Source organism: Cebidichthys violaceus, unplaced genomic scaffold, assembly GCF_023349555.1.
Source record: "Cebidichthys violaceus isolate CVI_PGR_0920_01 unplaced genomic scaffold, fCebVio1.0.p SCAF_1, whole genome shotgun sequence".
NCBI classification, from domain to species: domain Eukaryota; kingdom Metazoa; phylum Chordata; class Actinopteri; order Perciformes; family Stichaeidae; genus Cebidichthys; species Cebidichthys violaceus.
The window spans coordinates 13,680,899-13,705,813 of NW_027176262.1; the positions used below are offsets into that span (position 1 = coordinate 13,680,899).

A 24,915-nucleotide genomic window follows, 5' to 3' on the forward strand; every position below is an offset into this window, starting at 1 on the left:
ATGCTGTGTGGACTCATTTGAATCACAATCAAGCAGCAAAAACTTTATTGTCAAGTTTTTTTACACAACACAAAATCTCAATAAATTCATACATTCATTGCAAATGCACTGTATTCACGCAACACTTTCAAACAAGTAAACCATTCTATTGCAAACAAGCAAAACACTTCTATAAGAATCCTAGAAATAAAGGCACAAGTCTTACTGTCCAAGTACATTTTTAAATCCAATTCCCGCCCATCTGTTTCCACAAGGCAGCTCAAGTTTTAAACAAAAAAGGTGAAATTCTTTGACAGCCTATATTCATTTCTTTGAATCGCAGCAACAGCAAATATTTACTTTACAGAAATTCTTTAAACCAGATTATTTTTCTAAATAAAGCTCTCTTAAGTGAATGTTCACAGTAACAATTACACTGAATAAGCACATGATCATTTCTCAGCATTACTTCAATCCTTTTTAATTGAATCGGTCTCAAAAGTTCTTCCATCTTTTGATGTAATTAAGTTTTACATTGACAGCCAGCCCAAAGGACCATGTTTGACTGGTAGCTCCGGTCAAAATAAATCCTCCACTGAGATGTCCTCCCTCCTGTGATTACTGAGGTCTGTGCCTGAGTCAAATTCTGCACTGAGGATGTTGAGTTGCTGACTTTACAGTTTAGCCAGACTCTTCTCCAGGCTCTCAATGTCTGCATCCCCCGCTTCACCCTTGCTGCCGCGGGCGCTGCACTCCAGGAACTCCACCTTCAGGGGCAGCTGGCTGAACTCAAAGTCTTTGCCTTTTTTCCCCAGATACACACTGCCGCCCACAGAGCCGTCCTGAGAGCTCAGGGCAGCAGAGCGCGTCACTCGCAAGGTGTTCCTACGAGAAACAAGAGGCGTAAAGGTTATTCACCAAACCAAAAGCTCAGGTCTAATATGAATCCCAACTGCTCCCAATGGCCCAAACCTGACAACCAAAGCATCAAATTGCACACATATGAGGAACATTACATTTGTGACAGAACAATCAATATATATCGACAATTAAACAAGGAAATTACAAAGATATAATGGGAATCATACAGTAAAAACAAACACCCCAAAACACCTCAGTTGCTGTACTTACATTTCCTTTTCCAGCTGCTGCTGTATCAGTTTAGCTGATTTTGCCATGGTGATATCTGTAAAATAAAGAGACCAGTAAAGGAATAAGCAACTTTAGAGTGTAGAAAATGAAGAACAAGAGATTATGTGTTGATAAATGGGGTCAAAGCAAAGGGATGGATGAACCTTGTTTGTTGCATGCTACCAGGAGAGCCGGGGCATTCCTGGAGATCACAGTGTCCGTCAATAAGATGTACAGGAACTCGGCCACGTCCCTCACCTCCTTCTGGAAAATAGCGCCGTCCACTACAAACACAATCGCTCTAAAGACGGGATGAGTGGGAGGAATAGGAGAGCGATGATGGGAATGACCTCACCGATAAGACAGGATGTAATGTTACTCAGACCGGCTGTTTTTGTTCTCACCTGGCTGAAGATTTGAACTTCTCCAGGTACTGAGAGCGAAGACTGTCATGTCCAGGCAGGTCAATCAGAGTCCAGGTGCTGCCCTGAATACAGGAGAGAAAAGGGGGAACACCTGTAAACCATGCTCATCATGAAGGTATGATGCCTGATGAAGTTGTTCTTAACTCACCCTTTCGTTTTTAGCTTTGTATGGAGCACTGCTGTCAGTGATGGAGGTCTGAGTCCGCTTGAACTTTCCTGACAACAGCTGCCAGAACATGAAACGCACTTTTAGAGAGCAGACTAACCGTGCATCAGTCTGCTGAACACCCTGTGATAGACAACGTGGCGGTGGCCACCACGTTTTAGTTAACTCACCCGGCTGAAGAGGAGGGTTTTCCCAGCGTCGCACAGCCCGACGAGCAGGACAGAACTTCGGACAGTTTTGCTGGAGAGAAAGTACTTCAGAAAGACTGCAGAGATAAAAACAGAAAGACCGGTTACTAACTTATGCTTATTTAAAACCCACTGTTACCGATGAGCCAAAGATACTATACGAAGTTGAATGACTGGAAACACTAATAAGCTGCACAACTGACAGATGTTTGCTTTAGCTTAGCAGTCAGCTTCCTAGCTTGCTAATTCGGATACTGGCCTTTTGGGGCACATGTTTCCTAATTAAAAGAAAATAATTGGAGATAACATGTTAACGCAGATTGTCCTAGTGACAAAACCCGCTTTCCAGCAACCCTACACTTTCTAGCTAACTGTGCTAAACTAAACTAAACGCTGGGCCTAGCTTGCTAAGCTAATGTTAGCATGCTAACGGTAACTTCTTACCACAGGTGATGACAACGACGGCCAAAGCGACGATGACGCCGATAAGAAAAACTGGGTCTTGCTCTTCCAGCTGTTGTCGCAGAGATTCAATATAAGGTTCTAATGGGTTTTCTGACATTTCCACGTCTTCTTTCCCCCCCATGTTGCCACCAGTGTTGTCTCTCTCCATCTATCCGCTCAAGCTAATCTGAAAGTGGGACACGTCTCCTTCCTCCTGCGGCCTGTACAGACGCTGGAGTGTCAGCAGGGGGCGCTGCAGACCGCCTGCTTAAAGTTCACTTTATTCCCACAGTGGTTTCAAAACTGGATGAGCACTGGGACAAGTCAGTGGGTCCCCAACAAAACCAGAAAATAACCTTGATTTCACTTTTAAATATGGAGGCCAATAAAAAAAAAAATCACAAAATATGACGCAGTGCTTTAGAATACATACAAACCAAATAAACCTTATATAAAGTGTATTTAAAGTAGCTCAAATGTGCTCCACTTCCACCGGCTGTCACATTAAAATACAGCTTACTATCAAAGCATCAGTAGTAGTATTCCAATATGGTATGTATATATATATATATATATATATATATATATATATATATATATATATATATATATATATATATATATATATATATAGATAGATCATGGAAATAAATATAACTGTGAAAGGTACTATAAATCTAAAAAGAGTTTACTCTAATGCTTAAAGTCGCTTACGTGTAGCTGTTAACACGTTTGTACTTTTACTTCAGTGAAATCTTGAATGTCACTAATTTGTAATTTTGTATGAAACGTTTCGTTAAAAACATGAAATGGTCTTCCATTATGTAATAATGTACTGTATCTGTTGTAATGTTACTGATTAAAACGAACAAAGACCACAATAAATTATTTTAAGATCATACTGTTTTCACTCATATCCGTCTTTGTTAGGCTACCGTCGGTTTATGTAGGCTTTAATACGTATTGTTCATTCTATCATCGGGACGTTAGGATAATAGAGACAATAGACATAAGAGTAACACCAAGACCGAGTTCAGTGAACGTGAGTTCACTTTTGGCAATCACAGTCATATCACAAGACCTATATAAAAACTCAAGGGTGGTTTTCGAACAGACAGATGCGCTTTTACGCACTCCGTCTCCAGCCCTCACATTGCGCGCTTTTTACGCAGACTGGATATTTGACTCCTCAGTCCTCGGCACGATGTCAAACGTCAGGAAACCGCATTATTCTATAGTAAGAGGCTGGGTGTCATTCATGTTGGGCTCTTAAGGGGGCCAGTGTGTTTCTCCTCGTGCAGACGAAATGACCAGCTCATTAATGGTTTCAGCGAGGTTTTCTTAGGCTTTCTTTCACCATTCCAACTCTGTAGATCTGTCAAAGAGGGATTTAGAACTTCAGGATTTACTTGAGAATCGTCGGTATATCTGAGGATATCTCCGTCAGGGATAAGTCAAAAGGAGATGATGGCTTTATCGTTCCTCTACGTGCTGTGCATGTGGATAACTTTCGTCTGTCCTTCGCTGGGAACAGGGTTTGTTTATCACTTTCCAGGCATCACTCTGCAGCGACAGCGCATCAAATCGGAACAGAGCGGCAGCACGGGGCCACCAGGTACCGGGTCCCGTGCCCAACTCAGGTGAGCACATGTTCACACTGGAGATTTTCACTGCACAATCCGTAAAATACAACCCTGATTCTGTGTCTTTAGCAGAATAAAATTTGCTGCAGCTCTGTTAAATTGTCACATTTTGTTCACATGTCTTATTGACATTGATTATGTTTATGTTATTTCTTCTATAGTATATTAATAAGTGTGAAATCGATTTTATTTGTATTTTAGGAACTGGTGTCAGTATACTGTTTCCCGAACAGTGTCCTGTCAGGTGCCCAACGGGACAGAAACCTCTGTGCAGAGAGTGTTTCAGGGCTGCCGGTGGCCCGGACCCTGCACCAAAGTCATCAGGTACCCTCAGAGTCCTCACATCTGCTCCTCTTCAGCCAAGTCCTCTTCTCCTGTCAGCTTTTTCAGCTGTGCTGTGATGCTGTTACTGTTCTTGTCATGAATGTGGGGCATCCCATATTCTAAACACAGGCATGGGACCCTTTTTTGCATCATATTTTCTATATTTCTCAAATTGAAAATGTTGAAAAACCTTTTATAAAAAAGGAAAACTATAGGAAAATTAATCAGATATTGATATTTGCATGGTTTGATCATGTTTGTGCATTTGTATGTGTGTGTTTCTGCTACTATACATGCCCCTGTGCTGTTTTGCAGCTACAGGACCCTGATCAGGCCGTCCTTCAAGGTTACCTATAAGCAAGTGACTGCACTGGAGTGGAGATGCTGCCCAGGGTTTGTGGGAGAAGAGTGCCGAGAAGGTGAGTGTCTAATCTGTGCCTTTTTTTCCCTCTTTCGCATGACGTAAAAGCGAATGTGGTCGGATGCTAAGTCTCTCAAGGACTGAAATGAAAGCCATGTGTTTTGCCTGAACTCATCTGTCTTTTTAGATCTTTACCCACACCAATGCCTTGTTTTATGTTTGGTGGTGTGTCGTCGAGTAGTTTACTAATCGTGCCTCTGTGCAGTGGTTGGGCTTTTGATATGATTGTAAAGTTGTTTTGTATTAAGTTTGAAGGCCTGTTTTGGATTACTTTTGGGAGCACGGATTGCAGTAAAGCAGCAGTTGAAAGGGATCCTGTACCTTTTCTTTATACGGCTGTGCAATCTGTGTCTGGAAGGAGATTAGAAAACACTGACTGTCTCATTCTGCATCTCTTCTTTCTTTGAACATGCGTATGTACACTCTGTTAACTGTAGACAGCACAGAGTCAGTTTTCTGTCTCTCTAAATATCATCATGGCTATTATATCAAAAGCTCAGAGGAATGTCCAGCAGAGCAGCTTGTAAAGTTGGAGGTATGCTTGGTCTCATGATGGGCAGCGCTGCTCCTGGATACCATAGACCGCAGACTCTCAGCCCAGTAAAGACCAACATTTTCACCAAGGGGCGAGACACCACAGTCAGCCTGTAGAAACAGCCATGAGGGAGGATGAAGGTCTAAAGTTGGGCTGTCTTAACTCTGCTATATACAGCATATATGTATACATTTACACTACTCACAACCACACTGACAAACATGTTTTCACATATTGTATTTTAAACATTGTGGATGCCTGTAAAACGATGCATGTGGCTGCATTGGCTTTGTTAGAGTTATTTAAAATGCTGAGGAGTTATTTTAACGGTTTTCTATTAAAATCACTCAGTAACTGTTAGATTTTCTGGGGTCGCAGGGCAATGCAGCAATTTGTGTGTCATTGAAAAACACTGGCCTGCTCGGTTCACATTTGTCCAAGATTAACAGTTACCTCAAGTCTTGCTTATTGGTCATAATTACCACACCTTGTTCCATTTTGCACAAATGGTTCGTTGTTGCTCTTGGAGGGCCAAGATTTACCACAAGTTACGAATACACACATTAATACTAATGGAATAAACACAGACAAAGCCTTTGGAGACCATTATTCCACCCAAAGATTAACACAAAACTACATCCGCTGAGTCTGTACTGCCAGAGATTATGGTTCACTTGAGACCAAAGTGGTTGCAGGAGTGTGAAGAAGCAATCTGGCTGTTTATTTAACGTTTGCTGAAATGTATTTGCAAGTTCTAATGGCTATAGAGCAGGAGGAAAATTGCCTCCATATGGAGAGACGGAACAGAAGGCCACGTTCAACTCGGCGAGGAGACCTGAAAGACGGAGGCTGATGTCACCGACAGTCTGCTTCACACTGAGGAGGGAGAGCTGGCAGTGTGTCCGGGTTAGAGAAAGAGAGAACACTGAGGGGAGAAAGTTAGGACCAGTGCACGAGAAACAACAAGGTGTTAGAATTGGCAGTGCAGAAACAGCTGTGTAGCAAGAGAAGAAGAAGAAGAAGAAGAAGAAGAAGAAGAAGAAGAAGAACGTGAAATGTAATTGGGAGTGTTCCTGTCCCACAGGGCTCCAGCTGCTACAAGCTGCCCAGACGGCAGCAAAGCAGAGTGCCGGTTCTGTGGGAAAGTGGCCCCACTGAGATTAATGAGCATGACACTCCTCCACAAGCTCTTCGTAACATACGTGACTGCGCTAGGATCAGACTGCTTTAAAAGAGAGACTGGTTCTCCTCATGTAGATTAACCTCTGCACAACAAAAAATAAGTTATTGATGGAATACCTTAGACATAATGGTTGATAATACCATGAGAACATTTTAAAGTTATGCCCCAGCTTTGTATGGAATGGTTCAAAGAATTTATAGGTCGGTCATTTTCAGTACGTCACCCTCATGGCTTTGATTTCTGGATAGCTGTTACTTGTTGAATACAGACATGTTTCTATTTGATTTCAACTGTCTTGTTTCGATTGCTTATTGGAGGGGAAGGTATGCATCGTGTTTTAGAACTTCTGAGGGAGCATAGAGACCTCAGAGAAGTCACTGCTCCTGGGGAAGAATTAGTCCTATAGTAATAACTCCACAAAAAAACAAAATTTGGCAATTTTAAACTTTGGTTTTGGTCTGAAATTAAACAAACAAGATATAATGTTTTGGTGAACAGATTTTGTTAGCTTTAGACAGAGCTAGGCTAGCTGTTTCCCCCTGTTTCAAGTCTTTATGCTAAGCTAAGCTAATCATCTATTGATTCATATTTACTGCACAGACAAAAGATTGGAATCAATCTTCTCGTCCAACTCTCTGCAAGAAAGTTAACATGAGTAATTCCCAAAATGTTGACCTATTTCTTTAATCATGGACAATTTCATGTTGCATTCATCCCTGTGTCTTTATGTCACTCAGCCAACATTGTGCATGCAGCTCTGTGAAAACTGCTGCAGTGGAGGCTTTGAGCCAGCTGTTTTATCAGAGCGAGAGAGGACAGCTTTAACCAATGAAGATGACATCACCTCTGGCTTTAGTTTGATGGGGTTCTGGCTCCACTTCAGAGGCCCTCACAGACGTAAAGACAGGGCACATGAAGAGGGCTAGAGTCGAAGTGAAGTCCGTGTAAGTTGAGGATATGCTTGTTTCTCTCACCTCTGCACACACTCCTGTTGTTTTCATTTTCAAAACTCTGAGTCATTTTCTGCCTCACTCTCATGGTTTATTCTTTTCTTACCATTATTCCTTGTTTTGACAAATATATAGGCCAAATCTGCATTGGTATCAATGCACACATTATCACGGTATGTTGGGTTTAGGATTCAACTTTCTTGTCTCTTCCCTGAAAATAACCCCAAATGGAGGCTTCACAGTTTCATCAATGTTAAGAGTTGAAATGATTATGCGATTAATCGATCAGTCGATGAACATACAAATTATTGGCCTACTATTTAGACAATTGTTAATGATTGCTCTCCTACAGCCACTCAATTGTGAGGATGTTCTGCATTTATTTGTGTTATTGTGACACTAGGCTGAATATTTGACGAAAACAAGTATTTTAAATATGTTGTCTTTGGCTTTAGAAAATTGCTGTAGACATCCATCACTATTTTCTGAATTTCTTTACACCCATTAACTGAGAAAATAATTATATCAGTAACAATAATATGCACAAATCTGAAAAAGCAATGCTGGCGTTTGATCTGCTTAAATTAATCACTCATTAAAGACGAATGGCAAGTATTTTCACAGTTGCTTTTGGCCTTCACAAGTCCTCTAGAGTGTTCCCTGCGTTAGTGTGGGCCTCGTGTTTTGTCCTTAGCCTTAAAGCATTCTGGAATCTTAAAGCATTCTGGAATATCACGGAGCTCGTGGCCAGACTGCTAAGGCCGAGCTGGTCGCAAAGCTTGAATTTTTGTGTGTTTGCTAATGGAAAGTGGGTGTTTTCTGAATACATTTCGTTGACACCCTGACCCCTCAATATTTTTGACATTCGGGTTTGTGCTGGCTGTGTACAGTGCATCTCAAGATTTACATTTTGCTTTCAGCAGAGTTGTGCTAACACATGACGGCATGGAACACATTTGGGAGAAATGTGTTCATAATTTCCCTGCTGTTGGCCCCTGCACCCCTCCTCCCTGCTCCATCACAGCAGCACCCCCCAGCACCCATCTGCACACATACATCGAATTAACACTAGGGATTGTGGGTAACGTCTGTGTGTGAGGGAGCTTCATCCAGGACCTTCCCTGATGAGTGCGGTGGCCTTTGATCTCATGCAAAAGCTCAGCAGAAGAAGTTTAACAAAGTTTAATGCTGGGTGTGACAGCACAGGATTGTATTTAGGGAAGTTAACAATGAATTTCATTAAAGAAGTGAAAAGGTGCCTAAAATCTAGAATGTCAATTGTGCTAATTTGTTAATGCTAAAGCTATGATGTTGCTAGAGTCACTGTTTCCCCTCTGCAGCTGAATGAGGAGGAAGTGTGTTAAACCCACCGTTGGAGGGATTATCTAGAACACTGGCTATTTGAAACCTTTTGATTACTTCCATTTTTCCATTTTACCATCTGCTCTCATCCCCTTGGCTCGTTTATCCTTGTCTTGCCCTTGCTTTTTCTTGCCACTGCCGGGCTCTTTATCTTCTATAGTCCCTGCTGCTTTCCACTTTCCTAACTTCCTATTTCCTTTAGATCTGCCGCTCTCCTCTCCTTGGAGTAAAGTGATAAAACAGAACCATATCCCACATGTGCTCCTACAGACTGCAACCTCTGCAGAGTGAGGATATGACTGATGTCTCTGTTACATCCCTGGCTGTGCTCAGATAAAGGTCAAACTCTACCCTTTGACCTGTTGGGGGCTATGGGATAGCTCAGCTGTTCCTGGTGCTGGTCTGATATGCCTGATGGATGACGCCCTGTTCATGCTCCTTCTGTAGTTTTTCATTTCTGTCATCAGCTTATCATCGGTTTTCCTGCCTCCATGTGTCTCTCTATCTTTCTGTCTGCAACTCCACACATGTGTTTATGCAAAGTAAAGCAGGTAAAGTTCCTGAGTTCCTGAAAAAGTTTTCTGAGGTTAATCAAAGCCACGTTTCCATGAAGGTTAATGTATTTATCTGTAGGTTTTTGCTGTCTCTAGTCAAGACAGGCTAGGAGCTCTGCCTGTTAATGTGTAAGGGTGTTTAGGTCTTATTTTTGGTAAAAGAAAACAAGCAAATATTGTTTGTGGTGGCTTCTCTTATCACCACTAGTGCAAAGATGTGCATGAAAAAATACAAAGAAGACTACAAGTCTACAGCCATGCTAACAGCGCTGTAACATGCTCTTAATAACTATGTTAATATGCAGGTATGTAACCATTTCATCCTAACTAAACACAAAGTGAAGCTGAGACTCCAGGGAATGTCATCAGTTTTTTTCATGTATTTGGTCATTCACCAAAATACAAGATAGATTTAGACCCGATGAATGCATTGGAGGGAAAGTGTACAATTTCATAGCAATTCATCTAATCGTTATTGGGACAATATGAAAAGTCAGGAGATCACCAAAGTCAGTCAGATTCATCTTCTGGGGATCAAAAATGTTAAAACAAATTTCATGACAATCTATCCGACAGTTAGATATTTCTCTGAATTCCTCTTTCCATTTCGGAAACCGCTGAATTTGAAAAATGCTGCCTTTATTTCAGCCGATCCCCGTCTTTCTTCACTGAATGCACACAACATCAGCTCATAGCATCACGATGACTGTATGTCTGTGCACCAGCAGGGCCATCCATCTCTAACTGTGACTGATGTGTAGCCATTGTTTCAACATCGGAGCAATTGTGTAGTGGACGGTGCTGCAGGACGATTGCATGCATTCTGCCCGCATGAGGGAATGAGAGAGAATTAGGTGTATTGGAAGAGATTCAGTTTGTCATTGTTTCATGGTCACGCCTGTCATGAAGCAACATTTTGCAAGGAGGAATGTGAGATTAATAATGGCACCTCATTGTGGTTCTGAAGTCCATTATTTAGTCATTGGCTGTATCTTGTTGTGCATGAAATATTGGCCCCATGCATCAAATGTAATGGGAATTTCCATTAATTGCCAAGTATTTCTTACTTGCTGAATGTTTCAAAGCTTCAGTTTAAAGAAATGCTGTGTGGCCTGTCCGCTGGCATCATGGTGAAAAATGTTAAATGGTCCCACTGTGGACTAGACATATTGGTTGTAAAAAAAAAAAAAAAAAAAAAAGCCAAGTTCACCGTCCTCCACCAGCCACTGTGGTCAAAATGGGTGTGTAATTTAGTGAGTGAGAGAGTTTGTGACAGTAGGAGTGTGTGTGTCTGTCTGTGCATGTGTGTGTGTGTGTGTGTGTGTGTGTGTGTGTGTGTGTGTGTGTGTTCTGTGGCAGTTGTTCTCCATGCCAGCAATAGCTGACCACTTGCTGGCTGGGGCCGACACACAACAGGCTCCTGGGACAAAGCCAGTTCTTGGAGGCAGACTGTGGTCTACACACACACACACACACACACACACACACACAGCTCACAGACTGGGCACACACTTGTCTGTGTATCTTGGGGACGTGACAGCAACTCTTAAGATGGTCCAGAAGATGTTTCAATACATCACCCTTCCGTCCTGCTCACTAATACAGACAGTGTTTAGTGGCAATGAAAATGACTGTCCACAGCTGTGTACGTCATGGCTTATTTTGTGGTTGTCTGTCTCTGTGTGTGTGTGTGTGTGTGTGTGTGTGTGTGTGTGTGTGTGTGTGTGTGTGTGTGTGTGTGTGTGTGCGTACAAAAAACTATGAGAAACTGAATGATTTCTTTGATCTATATCCAGGTCTAATGTAGGAAATGTAGCTGTCTCAACCGATGATGCCCACAGTCTGACTTACACTCTTGCCAAATTATCCTGTGCAGTCTTGTACTGTAGATCACACAATAAAGGAAGGGATGATTCATCAAACAAGTCAATGTTTTTGCAGTTTGCTGAGATGAAATATGCTCTTTGTTTTGGTTTCTACTGATGTTTGAATTAAGATCTATCTTCCAAAAGATTCTAATCTTTTTTACACTCTTGCGCTTCACCTCCTGAGGTCTGCTATAGTCTCTTATTTGTCATCGCCACACTGCTTATCTCACAAGACTAACGTCAGCTTTACTTTCGTATCGTGTTATTTATGGATGTCTAATACTTTTGCATGGTGTATTACCCAGAAATCTGATATTTTTGTTAAATGCATTATGCATAATTTTAATATTTTACTTGTCTTGTGATATTGCATTTGTTATGTTTTTCATGTGAATAAAAAAAGAGTAAAATATTTTAATTGACAAAATATAAGTCTTGGCATACTTGTCAGTGAATTTCCAATAGCATCAGACAAGCTGTCGCATCTGTATAGTTGAAAACCTGCTCAAATCCTTCCTTCCAATCTCTTTGGAGCAGAAAAAGTTCCCAATTCTCTCTGTTTATTTGGCTTCACTAAAGACAACACAATTCTGAATCTTTCCCATGAGCTGAGAGCAATCCAAGAAAAATAACCATGTCTTATGTTGCCATGGTGTAATTATGGATCCAAACAGACTCGATAGCTGCGGTACCGTTCTAAACATCAGCTCAAGCACAGCGGAAGTTTGGTTTTCTAACTATAATTAAATTCCAACTGCAAACACAGGAATCCTGCCTGCCACCTTGAAAAAAAGAAAACACCGTTGTTTTGCTCTGGTTCACATTTCTGGTAGATTGACTCAGTTGTGGTGTTTTCTTGTGGCTTGTATTTATAACATACTACGATATGGCTGGTTTTATTTCTGGCTCTCATTGGACAACAGATGAGGTTCAAACAAGTTAGCTCATTAGCAGTGGACATAGCGTAGCCTCACAGAGCAGAAAACCATCATGGACAAGGCAGCGTTGCTTATTTTGTTGTCAATTGACCAAAGCAGACATGATGCATTTTGAGTGAAGGTGCACAATCACTCTCTCCATATACGTTTGAAAAGTTCTCTGAAGTTTACTGAAAGGTTGAGTGAAAGTGGGTAAAAAGAATGTTGGTAGAGCGACGGTGCTTTGTGCTAACTTCAGCGTGCTAACATGCTCACATATTAGATGCTAACATGTCGATATTTAGGAGGTAGAGAGTCCTGACGTGAAATTTTGACCTGATGATAAATGAAAAGTTAAGGAATCACCAAAGTTTGGAGGATTCATCCTCTGGGCACCATGAATATCTGCCCTACATTTCATGACAATTCCTCCAATAGTTGTCAAGTATTTAACTGAAAAACTAAAATGTCAACCAGTAGTGTCAAAGAAAAATGTAGGGGAGCACCACAATCTTCAGGATTCATCCTCTGGTAACTATGAATGTCTGTACAAATTCCATTGAATAGTTGTTGAGATATTTCAGCCTGAACCACAGTAGTGGATCTCACAGACCGACATTGGCATTCCGAAAGGATGTATACATATTTTATGTTAGGTTGTAAAAACTAAATGTCATCACATCATAACCGAATTGTTGGAATGCATCGCAGATTGATGTACTGCACATAACAGAGAAAGAGTGTGTCAGAGGGTGGAGACTTCCTCTAGGCTGATGATGAATAACTGTGGAGGAGATGAAGGCAAATCAACTCATCAGTCCTCTCACATTGTGGAGCCCATGATTGCCCACAATCTTGCTGTTGTGCTTTGATGTCCTTTTGTGTAGTCACTGAAGAAACCTCAGTACAGCCAGTCACAACAAACTCATGTCGGGTCATTTTGTACTCTGCAGTTGAACAGCTCTCGGTATTTGTGTTGATGTATCCTGAGGAATGTGTATTTGGGTCAAGCTGTTGATTGTTGTTTCCGTTTGTGGCTGCGCTCCAACAGGGAGGTTCAAGATTTTGTTTGAAACGAGGCATTGAGAGAAACCACACCCACGCAGACTGATACACCACTGGACTGGATGTACATGATTGTACATACACACACACACACACACACACACACACACACACACACACACACACACACAGACACGGTACAGACATTCTCCCAGTCCTACTTCAGTGAAGCAGAAACCTCAGCTGCTGCCATTAGCACCCTGCGTGTCGCGGTCAGAGACTCTGATTTAGGCAAACCAAAGCTGTTTGGGTCATTTCTGTTGTAAGTTATTTATGAGCACCAGTTGTTCCTCGTTCTGGTTTCCCTGCTATGACCACAATGTGGGTGGGTCCCGTCTGTGGGACTGACAGCTGACATTCCACACTTCTTATGAGCCATAGACCAGAGGAAGGCTCACATTTAGAGCAGATACTGGGGTTTTCTATAAAAGTGTCTGTGTTTTGGATTTTAAATCACAGCTCAAGTAAAGCATCAACAATTGTAGCAGAGAGAGGATTGTGTAGGTGTCTGCGGTTTAGTTGTAGCTAGAATGGTATAATTTGACAGAAGTGTTCAAAACAGACTAAAGATAACACAGAAAGTCACTGGCAAACAAGAATTTCAGCAGCAGGTGCTGACACAAAAAAATAATACAAGAAACCTGAAAATAAGCAAAAAGGGGCTGAAATAAGTGTTAATGCTGTTTTTTTAAAGGTTAAGTCTGGAGTCTAAAGAGTTTCAGTTTATTTCAGCTCATTGTTTTGGTTGAACTAACTTTACACAGAACCTCATTGGAAACTGTTTCGAAAAGGGAAGGCACTTTCAAAAACCAGTCTAGAGATGAACGAAAACATATTTATCATCGAGAAAAGCCCTCAGTGCTGTTCTTTGCTCTTCTTTCAATGAAGAAATTCTCTCCAGTTCTGATACATTATATTTGTTGTACGAACAGTCGCCTCTCCGTGTCGTGTCACACACACCTAAACCACGCCCGGAGAGCTGCCAGTAACTCCTCACAGGACGCTGATTGATCTGAACCACTGTGGTTCAAACACATTACTGATGTGATGTCTGATCTGGTAATATCGTTAGAATCCAGCTGCTGTGCATGTTAATGGTTTTTACAGCCACTGCTACTGTTTTGGGTCACTCTCACCATTCTATTCAGTGTGGTTTTCTGCAAAAATATAGCTGCTCAGGCACCAAGCAGCGGTCTGATACTGTTAGCGACTAACCAGATATTAGAGACTAGAAACAGCCAACAGAGAGGGAATGTTGGACTTACATTTATCAGGTGGACAGAAACACCACTCAAAATTAATAATAATGTAGTCATTGATGTGTTTATAACAATAGTGAATGTCTGTATTTTGGTCTATTTCTGGGATTTGTTGACAGTGAAAAAAATATAAAATATGGGACCATAAAGACATTGTGTCTGTAAAGCACATTTCTCTCATAGACATGTGGGCATGATAGTGAAAGCATGTGAATGGAGGTGTGTGTGTGTGTGTGTGTGTGTGTGTGTGTGTGTGTGTGTGTGTGTGTTGTTTGTGTTTCCATTTGCTATACACACAGTTAATGGTTTTGGTATCTGAAGGAGGGTGTGATTGGCAGACTGACAGAAAACATGCTGAGTCAAGAGACAAGCAGGTGTGCACCAGGCTTGTGTGTGACAGAGGCAGAGAGAATTTCATGTGAGGTCTGAAAATATTTATTGTGTGAGTGAGTTATAGGATTTGAGGAGGAATGCCTAATAAATTTCTACGGTTGGTTTGATGGTTCTTGTGTATCTTGGCTTGACCTGCTCAGTGTGAGATAGAGAGAAACTACTGATGGTGCCAGGATGATGAAAAGAAACAGGGATGAAAGAGACAAGGCAAGAAGGAAAGGGAAAAACAGATGCAGAAGAAGAAGAAGAAGAAGAAGAAGAATCATGTATGCCCAGGAACTGAACTCATCCTTGTCTGTCTTTCTTTCTTACAGAGTGTTTGAACTGTACCAGTTTCATTGACATGAACAGCAGAATAAATGCCATTGAATCAAAGGTAACAAGGATCACCATAAGCCTGTCTTTATCCTATGAGTTATTTGAAGGGATTGTACACATTTGTACACAGATTACTTTGTACACACCAGAGTGCAGATGTATCTGAAATCTTCTTCTGTTGTTCCAGATCAAGCTGTTTGGGGAGGGACGCTCATCCCTGCCGACAGCCAGCAGTTTACCAGAGGGCTCAACAGACAACGAGGTGGTCGCTCCCCAACCCACTCCTGTTGGACCGCCATCATACCTGCTACCAGGTGACAACTCATCATGAAAAACAAGCTTTCTGAAAGATGTGGTGGAGATGTTGAAGTTTTAATGTCTGTAAAAAAAAAGAGGCACAAAAACAAAGTGTACAAAGCAAACCTGTTTTGTTGCTATCTTAATGTATGTATTTAGATTAATCAACAGTAATTGTAGTTTCAATATTCAGATAGGATTAAAGGAATAGTCCACTGCTATTTAAATCAAGCCTCTGATGAAGTTTGCTGGAATAACATACTGTACATAAGGCAATTTACACCCATTAATCATATATTTAAATGATTAAAATGTGGGTCCTGGATTTATTTGGCTGGCTGTGCTCATTCTAGAAAGTTTGACACATAATTATGAGATAAAATATGTACTTTTTGGCCCACAGCAACACAGATTAGATGGATAGATTATTGTCTTGTGCTGCTAGAATTTTGGTGTATGTTTGGAAATAGACTAGACATTTTATTTATTTTTCACCTATTTATTTTATAGGTGCTGAGATGCGGTAAGGAGGTTAAAGTGGTCCCCTAATTTAGGATTGCACTTCCATAAAGTAGGGGGATTTTTGGGCGAGACATTTAAAATAACAACAATAAAAAGGTGAAAGTTTAGGCAGCTGAGACTGAGATATCCTGACTCTAAGTTGCTGGTATGAGTCAATCTGGAAAAAAACCTACATTTCCAATCATGCAAATCAATAGTGTCTTTTATTAGACTTCTTTCAAACCCCACACCTAAAGTTTGCTTTCATAAGTTGAGTTGCTTTCCTCTTGATGTGTTAAGTGAACATTTGACTCTGACTGTCTCTTGTTTTTTTGGTTCTCCAGGGCCCATCGGACCACCAGGGCTTCCAGGTTCTGCTGGACCTCTGGGTCCGGCTGGAAGAGCAGGCCTCCCCGGACCCACCGGTAAAATATCATCAGACCTGGTCATCAGAAAAACAAACAACGCCTGTTTAACTTGATTGATTGATTAATTGTGTTTTGTGTTTTACCTTGGTGCTCAGGACCAAAGGGGGACAGAGGTCTAGCAGGACTAATAGGGGTCCCCGGCCCTCCTGGCCCACCGGGTCCTCCAGGGCCGAGCTCCTCTTCTGTACGAGAGCGCGGTGATGTTTTTCACGTGGACGATCAAGGTTAGCGGACTAGTTCCCTTCAAATTCACTCTTTTACAGTAACTTTGGGCTAAATTGTCCCAGATGGCCTGAAATAAGAACGTAATAGAAGTCGATCTTACACACATGGTTGAATTCTGACACAAAAACAATTGTAAAACCATTCAAGCATTGTCCGAGTTGATGCCAAAACCACAGGTCTGTTTTGATGAATCGTGTGCTTTCAAACACTCACTTTAATCTCGTACATTATGTTCATCCTGTTCTCTTTGCAATCATTGTGTCAGGCAGAACACAAACCCAGACCAGATGGGTTGCTATGTATGGAAATTGGTTTAAAAGGGGCACAGGTGGAAGCACAGAGCATATTGTAGCTTTTACCAAGTGTTTAAGTAAGCAATATGTGTCTTTAGCTTTCAGCATAATGGGGAGAGTATTGTTTCTGGTTTAGATTTAGTTTAATAGTTTCCGTGTGTGTTGCTGCCTCTGAGCCACTGTTTACTGCAACCTTATTTAACACCATCACCAACAATGGAGCCAAAAACTAAATATGAGCTAAAATAATTATATAATAAGATTAGCTCAGGTGTGTTGTTTTTTTAATGACAGAATTATTTGGAAATTTTTGACATTTTTCATTTGTGTTATCCAGTTTAATACAGCGTCACCTCTTTTGTCTACACCTCAAAAATACATATATAAAGTGCTAAACATGAAAATATTTGATTTGTCATTATTTGAAACTTTAACTTTTCATATCCTTTGAAATATGTCGGTGCAAATGTTCTGTCGCTCACGTTTAAAACCTAGGTTTCACCACAGGGAGGCAGCAGAAGTCCATGCTGTAATCATTACCTCATGGAGACTTCTGGCTCTGATTAGGCTTTTGGCTGTGTCTGCCTCTCTGAGCCCAGAACTGTGTCTGCGGGTCTGGAACTATGTAGATTTGGGTCTGTGGGACCATGTAAGCTGAGGGGGGCCAACTGGCTGTAAATCAGGCCTAATTTGTTAGCTGTCAGCACAACAGTCTGCGTTTGGGGGAACAGGCCGCGGCCCAGAGCCAAAATCCGGGCTAGCTATGAACGAAGGAGGAGATAGTCTGCCACTCATGTGGAGTTTCTCGGGGAGGCAGCCAGGCTCGAGGAGACTGTAACATTAGAAAATTAGTTCCAGAGGGAAATCTGCTCCTTCTAGACCCTTTCTGTGGACTGTAGCCATAATGTAACAACGCTGTCTCAACATGGGGGAACATTGACTCGGAGCATATGTTGAAGTGGAGAGGAAGTGTGGTGTGGTTGAAAACAAAATTTATACCTACAAGCATACTTTAAAATAAACTACATGCTGAGAACAAGGCACAACTTCCACCTCCTAGATTATGTCCAAGTGTTTACTGCTCTTTTAGATCGACCAGCTGTTACTGGATTTAATCCTACTGTTGACTGCTGATGAAACTCTGTAGTTTGACTGGTGGCCCTTGATGTCTGAAGGATCCCACCCTTGAGGTTCAGGCTGAGGCCCCAGCAGTATAAGTACATGGATGGATGCAGCAAACAGCTGTTTGAAAGGCATATTGGAAACAAAGATTTAATAGACATGAACAGGAAATATCACCGCAAACAAAGTCTGTAACAGCAGCAGCGGCAGATCTTATATCCAATTGTGTCTGAAATGCATCACAAGTGACTTTTGATTTTGCATGCCTGCTAATTCGACAACATCTGCCAGGAAAAACAACAAAACCTCATGCAAGTTATTTGAGATATGCAATTCTGTTCATCAGTGTGACTGTAATCGGGTTTCAGTGAGTCCTTATTTTCTTTTTGGTGCATTTACGTCTGTATTTAATGCAGCTCATTAGAGATCAAGATGCATTTCAGCGTTTAGAGACAGATGGAATGTTAGCAAAGAGTAGTTTTTGCTTACCAGCAGGAGGAACATTTTAACAAACAATGTTAAATGTTGGCATCAAATTGACACCATCTTTTCTTTTGTGATAGTTATCCCGTAAAGATGTTATAGAGTTTCAATAAATCTACTTCATGCCATCATTTTTGTCTGTGGAGCTAAAAAATTCACTGTTAGAGCTTTGGCCGCCAGCAACAATGTAGTCATGGAGATTTAGCCAATTTCGCCAATTTTTTTTTGATTATTCAGTTGATTCCACAATTAAGGTTATTGGACCCCCTAAATATACATTGGTATTCATTTTATTTTTCTAACCTGTCGTTACAGTCTCTGTTGTCTTTTGTGCAAAGATTAAATTAAACCTTTCATGTAAACTTGTGTTGTTGTTTTCCCCAGAGGAGAATCTTCCTGCTCATCAGATCATAGTCGGGCCTCCTGGTCCAACTGGTCCCCTCGGCCCCTCAGGTACGAATATAAGCTGTTTCCTGTCATATTTTTGACCTCTTGAACGGGTCTATCATTACAAATGTATGACAAACTCAAACTCACAAAACTTTATTTTAATTCCCAGTCAAGATCCCCAAACTTGCAAGAACAGAAAATATATCAAGCTTATTTACAGAACAATACACCCGAAGAAACACAAGACACTTTGACACAATGACAATCATTTTCTATTTGATATAAATGTGTTGCAACAAAGAAGTAATTGTTTGAATTCAATTCAATATGAGTCTTGTATTGATTCAATAAAACACTGGTACAAGCAGATGCAAACTATATATATGTGACTTTGTTGTGTGAAAACATTGTTAAAGCCTCTTAATTTAAAGATTTAAGTGAAACATTAAGAACACAGGCATTCAAAGTTTATTTAGTAAAACCTGAAAAATCTCTCTCACCAGCGTATAATTGAATTAAATTGAACAGTGTTAAATTTACTGAGTTTAATTTTGACATTGCACAATAGTCAGAGCCAAACATTTGACATTTATCTCCCTCATGTGTGAATGCTTTTGTGAATGACGCTGCAGGGCCTCCAGGACTGAGAGGACCTGCAGGATTACCAGGCCTGTTGGGACGAGATGTCAGTATCTGAATCTGTTGATCAATAAACAATATGAATGTATGACCGACATCATTGATACACGTCCTTCTGTTTTATCGACATAAGGGCAAGGAGGGCCTCCAAGGCATGCCTGGGGTTACAGGGCCTAAAGGAGATCCAGGAGAAAGGGTGAGGCTGCTTCGTTATTAGATTAGCAGGCTGGCTGAACATATTTTAGTCTGATGAACCATCAAAATAGTTTTTGTTCTATGTTTTGTAAATGGTTTTAGCTGTAATGCAATCTCCAATACATTAAAGGTGTACAAGCTTTTCTTCAAAGACTCACTCCGAGCTGTGACTAATCCTCCTCTCTCGGTCTTTCGGTTTCGTCCAAGGCCAGGCCTCACTAATCAGGGCGGCCATGTCGGGTCCCCTCTTTTATCCGGCTCTCTAGTGGGCCTCTGTCTTTAAACTTGATCCTCTTCCTCTCCTAGCATGATTTAAGATTGGAGATGTGGTGAAGAGGTAGATTAGCACAGAGGGATATAGAATGCAAGCCGGTGAAATGTGTGAGCGAGCAGGAGTCCTAATTTTTTCTCTCTGTTCTCTCTCTACCAGGGCACTCCAGGTGTAGCAGGCGAACAGGGCCTATCAGTAAGTTTAAGGTTGTTGCATCACACACACTTATACACACAGGTTAGTTAACTCTGTTTTTACAGGGAGCACCCGGGCCAAAAGGAGAGCCAGGAGAAGGCTTGAATGAGGTAAGAGACATCATTATCTTTTCCTCCTGACCTCATTTGAAAAACTCTCCTAAACTATGGTGGTGTTATCCAGGGCGAGGCTGTGCAGCAGCTCAGGGAGGCCCTGAAGATCCTGGCCGAGAGGGTCCTTATCCTGGAGCACATGATTGGCGTTCATGGTGAGGAGAAAAACATAGATCGAGGAAAATGTTTTTCCAGGCCTCATCTTGGGGAAATATGCTCATTCGCTTCCTGGCAGAGAGGTAGATGAGAAGATTGATACCACTCTCAAAATGTAATGCCACAACCAGCAGCTACAGCTAGCTTAGCTTAGCACAAAGAAGTAGCTAGCCTGACTTCTAAAGCTCACCAATTAAGATCTGACATATCTGTACAAAAGACGAAGTGTATGAATGACAATCTGACGTTTTTTGTGGGTTGTGTGCCAGACTATTTCTTGGCTCAGAGCAGTTGCCAGGCAACCAGGAGGTTACTGCTCCCCGCCAAAAAATAGTCACATAAAAGTTGATTTTACGCACGAGATATAACGTGTTAATCAGTGAGATTTAGAGTTGCTGGTAAAAGTATTTTGTTACTTTCGGACAGAGCCAGGCTAACTGTTTCCATTTATTTCCAGTTTGCTGGCTGTAGCTTCATATTTAACAAACAGACATGAGAGTGGTATTGGTCTACTCATCTAACTCTCCTGCAGAAAACAAATAAAAAATTTGCCAAAATGTCAGATTATTGGCAGTATTTAAAGACAAATATTTTTTACCATGTTGTTTTTCTTGTCTTTCATGTCTTTACACAGAGAACTCTGAAGGATCTGGATTTGGCAGCATTTCGGACTCCCTGTCTTTCTCTGCCACAAAGACCAAGCGACTTGAGCCTGTTCAGAACCCTCCTCAAGCTCCAGTACCGGGGTGGAGACTAAGACGAACTCCCCTTTAAGGGTTTAGCCTAATTTTGTATTTATGTGTATAATTGTGACGGATGTGGCAAATCTTGATTGACTGAACAAACACCTTTTTGTTTATACCATGTTTCTCATATTATTCCAGTCTTTTAACTCTTTTATCAGTCTTTTAACAGCTGTATAAAACAAAGAGATGTTGAGCATTTCATCCACATGAAAGGCTTTATTGAGCCTTTTTTTGACCCTGTTGCTGTATGCTCTTAGTCTACATAACCTTATCAGCAGCACTTGTACAATGTTGCACCATGAAATATTATCTCATAAAATGTTATGAGGGTTTTGGCATCTTTCATTCCTCAGATAACAGACTGCCCAGTAAACACATCAGTCTCCTTAGCTGATGTTGCAAATCTCCTCCGGCTGCAATGTGAGTTCCCAAGAGCTGGACCCAAAATATAGTATTTAGTGTCAAACACATTCTTGGATCGACTTCGGAGTTCATCGTGTGTTAGCCTGTCAACCATATTTCTTCCTTTCTCATCTTTCGGTCTCTCTCTGGTTGCTTCGCCTTGTTAAAGCTGAGGTAAGACATGACAGGCTGCCAAGAGTATCTGCTTAAAATAAAGTTAGGTGAAATAGCATCTGGAGAGCGCACATCTGGAAAGCAAGAGGAGGAGATGCTTAAGCAGTTGAGTTTTGGCCCGGAAACGGCAATCCCTGCTCGGCTCCAGTGCACCTTTGCGCGACTGGCTGATGGAGCACTAAACTGGATTACATTGACTTCTTCATAAACTGCCTCTGAGATTTGTCTCCATGCTGATATGATTATTGTACAATACGTCTCTGAGAGACCAAGCCTGTTGGTCTCTGAACAAAGCTTGGACCATTCCTGGTTCAAGCTTTGGTATCTCCATTACAAGGTTCATGTGAAAAGGGAATAGTTTTGGGAGATAAGCTTATTTGTTTTCTTGCGGAAAGTTGGATGAGAAGATTGATACCACTCTCATGTTTGTATATATGAAACCGGAGCCAGTTAGAAGGTTAGCACAAAGACTGGAAACAAGGGGAAACAGCTAGCCTGGCTCCAACAACAAAATCAAACCACCAGCACCTCTAAAGCTCATCAATGATGATCTGATATATCATTTGTTCAATATGTATAAAAATCAAAGCCTATGAACAATAATCTGCCATTTTTTGTGGGTTGTGTGCTGGACTATTTCTTGGCTCTGAGCAGTTCCCAGGCAACCTGGAGGTGAAACTGTCAACAAACTATATGTAAAAATGGCTGAATTGGTTAACACTAGTAAACCAATTCAGCTCATTTTAAAGGAATTATAAATGGTTAGTGAGTATATGGTTTCACTTGTTTATTTACTGCTACTAATATGTAACACAATATAGGAAGCCATTTAAGGACAGTTATTTGTTGTGACTATGAATTTATGAGTGGTGGAAACCCTTTTGGAAATATGCGTCACTCCCAAGTCAGAACAATCGTCCCGATTTATTGTAACTTCAGAAAGAGCCAGGCTACAGAGGCTCACTGCATTCGCTAGAGAAAAAAAATGTTTGCCCTGTTTTTTTTTATCTTGGTTTGGATTTGAGATATTGGGAGATACTTGTGTCTTTAAGTAATATATATATATATATATATATATATATAAGATGCATTCAGGCTGGCTCCGTAGGGACTCAAGAGACAATCAGGCAATTGTGCCTCAGTTGCCATCATGTTTAAACTAAACAGACAGGACATGTTTGCTTCCATGAAATCGAGCTCTCAAGTAAATGAGAGCTTCTCCTGGGATTTTGAGTTATCAAAATTCAGAGCAGATATTTTTTCTCCAATGAAAACCTTTCTCACAATTCTAAAATAATAATCCTGTTAATTCAGAAAACTAAGCAATTTTCTTTTTTCTCCTTCAGCTGTTTCCCCGTTTCCAGTCTGTGTGCTGAGTTAAGCTAACCAGCTGCTACTTTTACCAAACAGACTCGAGAGTGGTATTGATTCTCAATCCAAGCGAGAAAGCAAACCAATATGTCAAACTTTTCCCTGAACCATCATTACCAGAAAAGACATGGATCCGTCTGTTGTTTCTAAACCAATTATCATGTGTTATAGAGTCTACTTTTTAAATACTGTTTTGTTGTGTATTGTGCATGTTCCATTATCTTTAATAGTAAACAATGTTCAGGTGTGCTTTGCTGTTTCATTTGCGAGACACCGTGCTCAGCAGATATTTATCTGTGATCATTATTGAAGTAAGATTAAAGTCACAACAACAAAGGGATTCATTTGGTAGAGTCACCTCCTTGCTGCACATAATTACATTTACACTGTACACTGCAGCCTCACAGCGTGGGGAGACTATTTACAGGCAGAAGCTTCGCTGCTGCTCCTCCTCCTCTTCCTCTTCTTTTCATCCTTGTGGCTCTTCTCCTCCTTTCACTCGTGCTCTTTGTCCTCTCCGTTGATAACACAACACAAAGTTCTCATCGCCAAGGTTACCAGTGACATCCAGAGGGAAGTTTGTAAACATCTGATTTACCTGCAAGCAAACAGGTAAAGGGTTTCTTGCACTTTTTCTTTTCTTTTTTCTATCTTGTGATGATGAGAGCTGCCAGGGATCACACATGCTATTATATCTACAGACAAATACAAAGCTGGCTTTTGCCATTTCAATTAGCTCATCAGAACAGGGAGGTAAGTGCGGTTATGTATCATTGTCATATATTCCACTCTGGCCTCTTTACACACCCTTTCATCTGTGCTTTGCCTGCCTGTTTCTGTCTTACTCCTGATGTACCACCACCCCTCCTCCTCCTCCTTCTCTGTCTCTCCCCTCTTGTTTTTCCTGTCTACTGAACAGAGACATGTTGATATGAGGCCCGCTTGCACGGCCACAAGGGAACAAGTCTCTGGTGCTTTTGATCAGCTGCAAGATCAGACATGTTCACGGCTCCCCTGCGTACACTCCAGTGACTGATCATGCAGTATAATGGGCAGGCACAGACAAACCAAAGATGCACACCCACACATGTTCTCTCTGCAGAACACATAAGCATGAGCACACACACACGCATACATACATACATACATACAAACACACACACGGCACATGTGTTGGCTCCGCTCACAGTGGGGTGGCTTGTTTGCTGGACACAAGGGAGCGAGAGAGAGAGATGGTGTGTGTGATTTCCCCTTTCTTGCCCTTTTTTTTGCCTTTGACAGTAAGATGGATGATTGCAATCACAGGAGCCATCAGTGAGACAGAGTGGAGGTCTATGGGGCAGTGAGACACAGCCATGGGAAACCAGCCGTCAGATTACTGCACCGCGCTGCCATGGGAACACTGCGCTGTTTATTTGTCTGGGGGTTTTGTTGTTTCATATGCATTTTCCTCTCTCTCCTCCCCCCTCTGTGCGGGCCTTTTTGATGTAGAGAGCACGGAAGTTTCATTATAAAATATGTGTAGGGACAGAGAGGGAGAGCGTTTACGTTTCACAACATAGTAAGCCTACTGAAAGTCAATATGTCTCTTCAAACTAGTATAAATGTGACAGATTTCATAGTGATTAGATTGGTCCTCTTTGATCCCTTGAGAGAATGAGAGGCAGACTTTTCTTTCCCCAGTCAACGGATGTTTTTAAGAGAAACATCTGTTGCTGTATAAATGAGATTAGTGTGTCTCTCGCCAGGGGCCATGTAGGTTATGAATGGCACTGTTACTACAGAGGGG

The 24,915-nt window shown here is 41.3% G+C and overlaps 2 protein-coding genes across 2 annotated transcripts; one reads left to right on the plus strand and one right to left on the minus strand.

Annotated features, from left to right (window-relative positions):
- Positions 1-22: 22 nt before the first annotated feature.
- On the minus strand, positions 23-2,544 carry srprb (SRP receptor subunit beta). Its single transcript, XM_068711604.1, has 7 exons — positions 2,334-2,544; positions 1,872-1,966; positions 1,684-1,761; positions 1,515-1,597; positions 1,275-1,411; positions 1,111-1,165; positions 23-864 (listed from the first exon to the last, which is right to left on the minus strand). The coding sequence occupies exons 1-7, from the start codon at positions 2,500-2,502 to the stop codon at positions 654-656; spliced, it is 828 nt and encodes a 275-aa protein (XP_068567705.1). The 5' UTR covers positions 2,503-2,544; the 3' UTR covers positions 23-653.
- A 997-nt stretch (positions 2,545-3,541) lies between these two features.
- On the plus strand, positions 3,542-23,457 carry LOC137880368 (collagen alpha-1(XXVI) chain). Its single transcript, XM_068721745.1, has 14 exons — positions 3,542-3,973; positions 4,178-4,300; positions 4,616-4,719; positions 15,122-15,183; positions 15,313-15,439; positions 16,268-16,348; positions 16,447-16,575; positions 18,859-18,927; positions 19,497-19,549; positions 19,637-19,699; positions 20,129-20,164; positions 20,230-20,274; positions 20,348-20,432; positions 21,068-23,457. Exons 1-14 carry the CDS (start codon positions 3,798-3,800, stop codon positions 21,205-21,207), a joined length of 1,293 nt encoding a protein of 430 aa, XP_068577846.1. The 5' UTR covers positions 3,542-3,797; the 3' UTR covers positions 21,208-23,457.
- Positions 23,458-24,915: the final 1,458 nt, after the last annotated feature.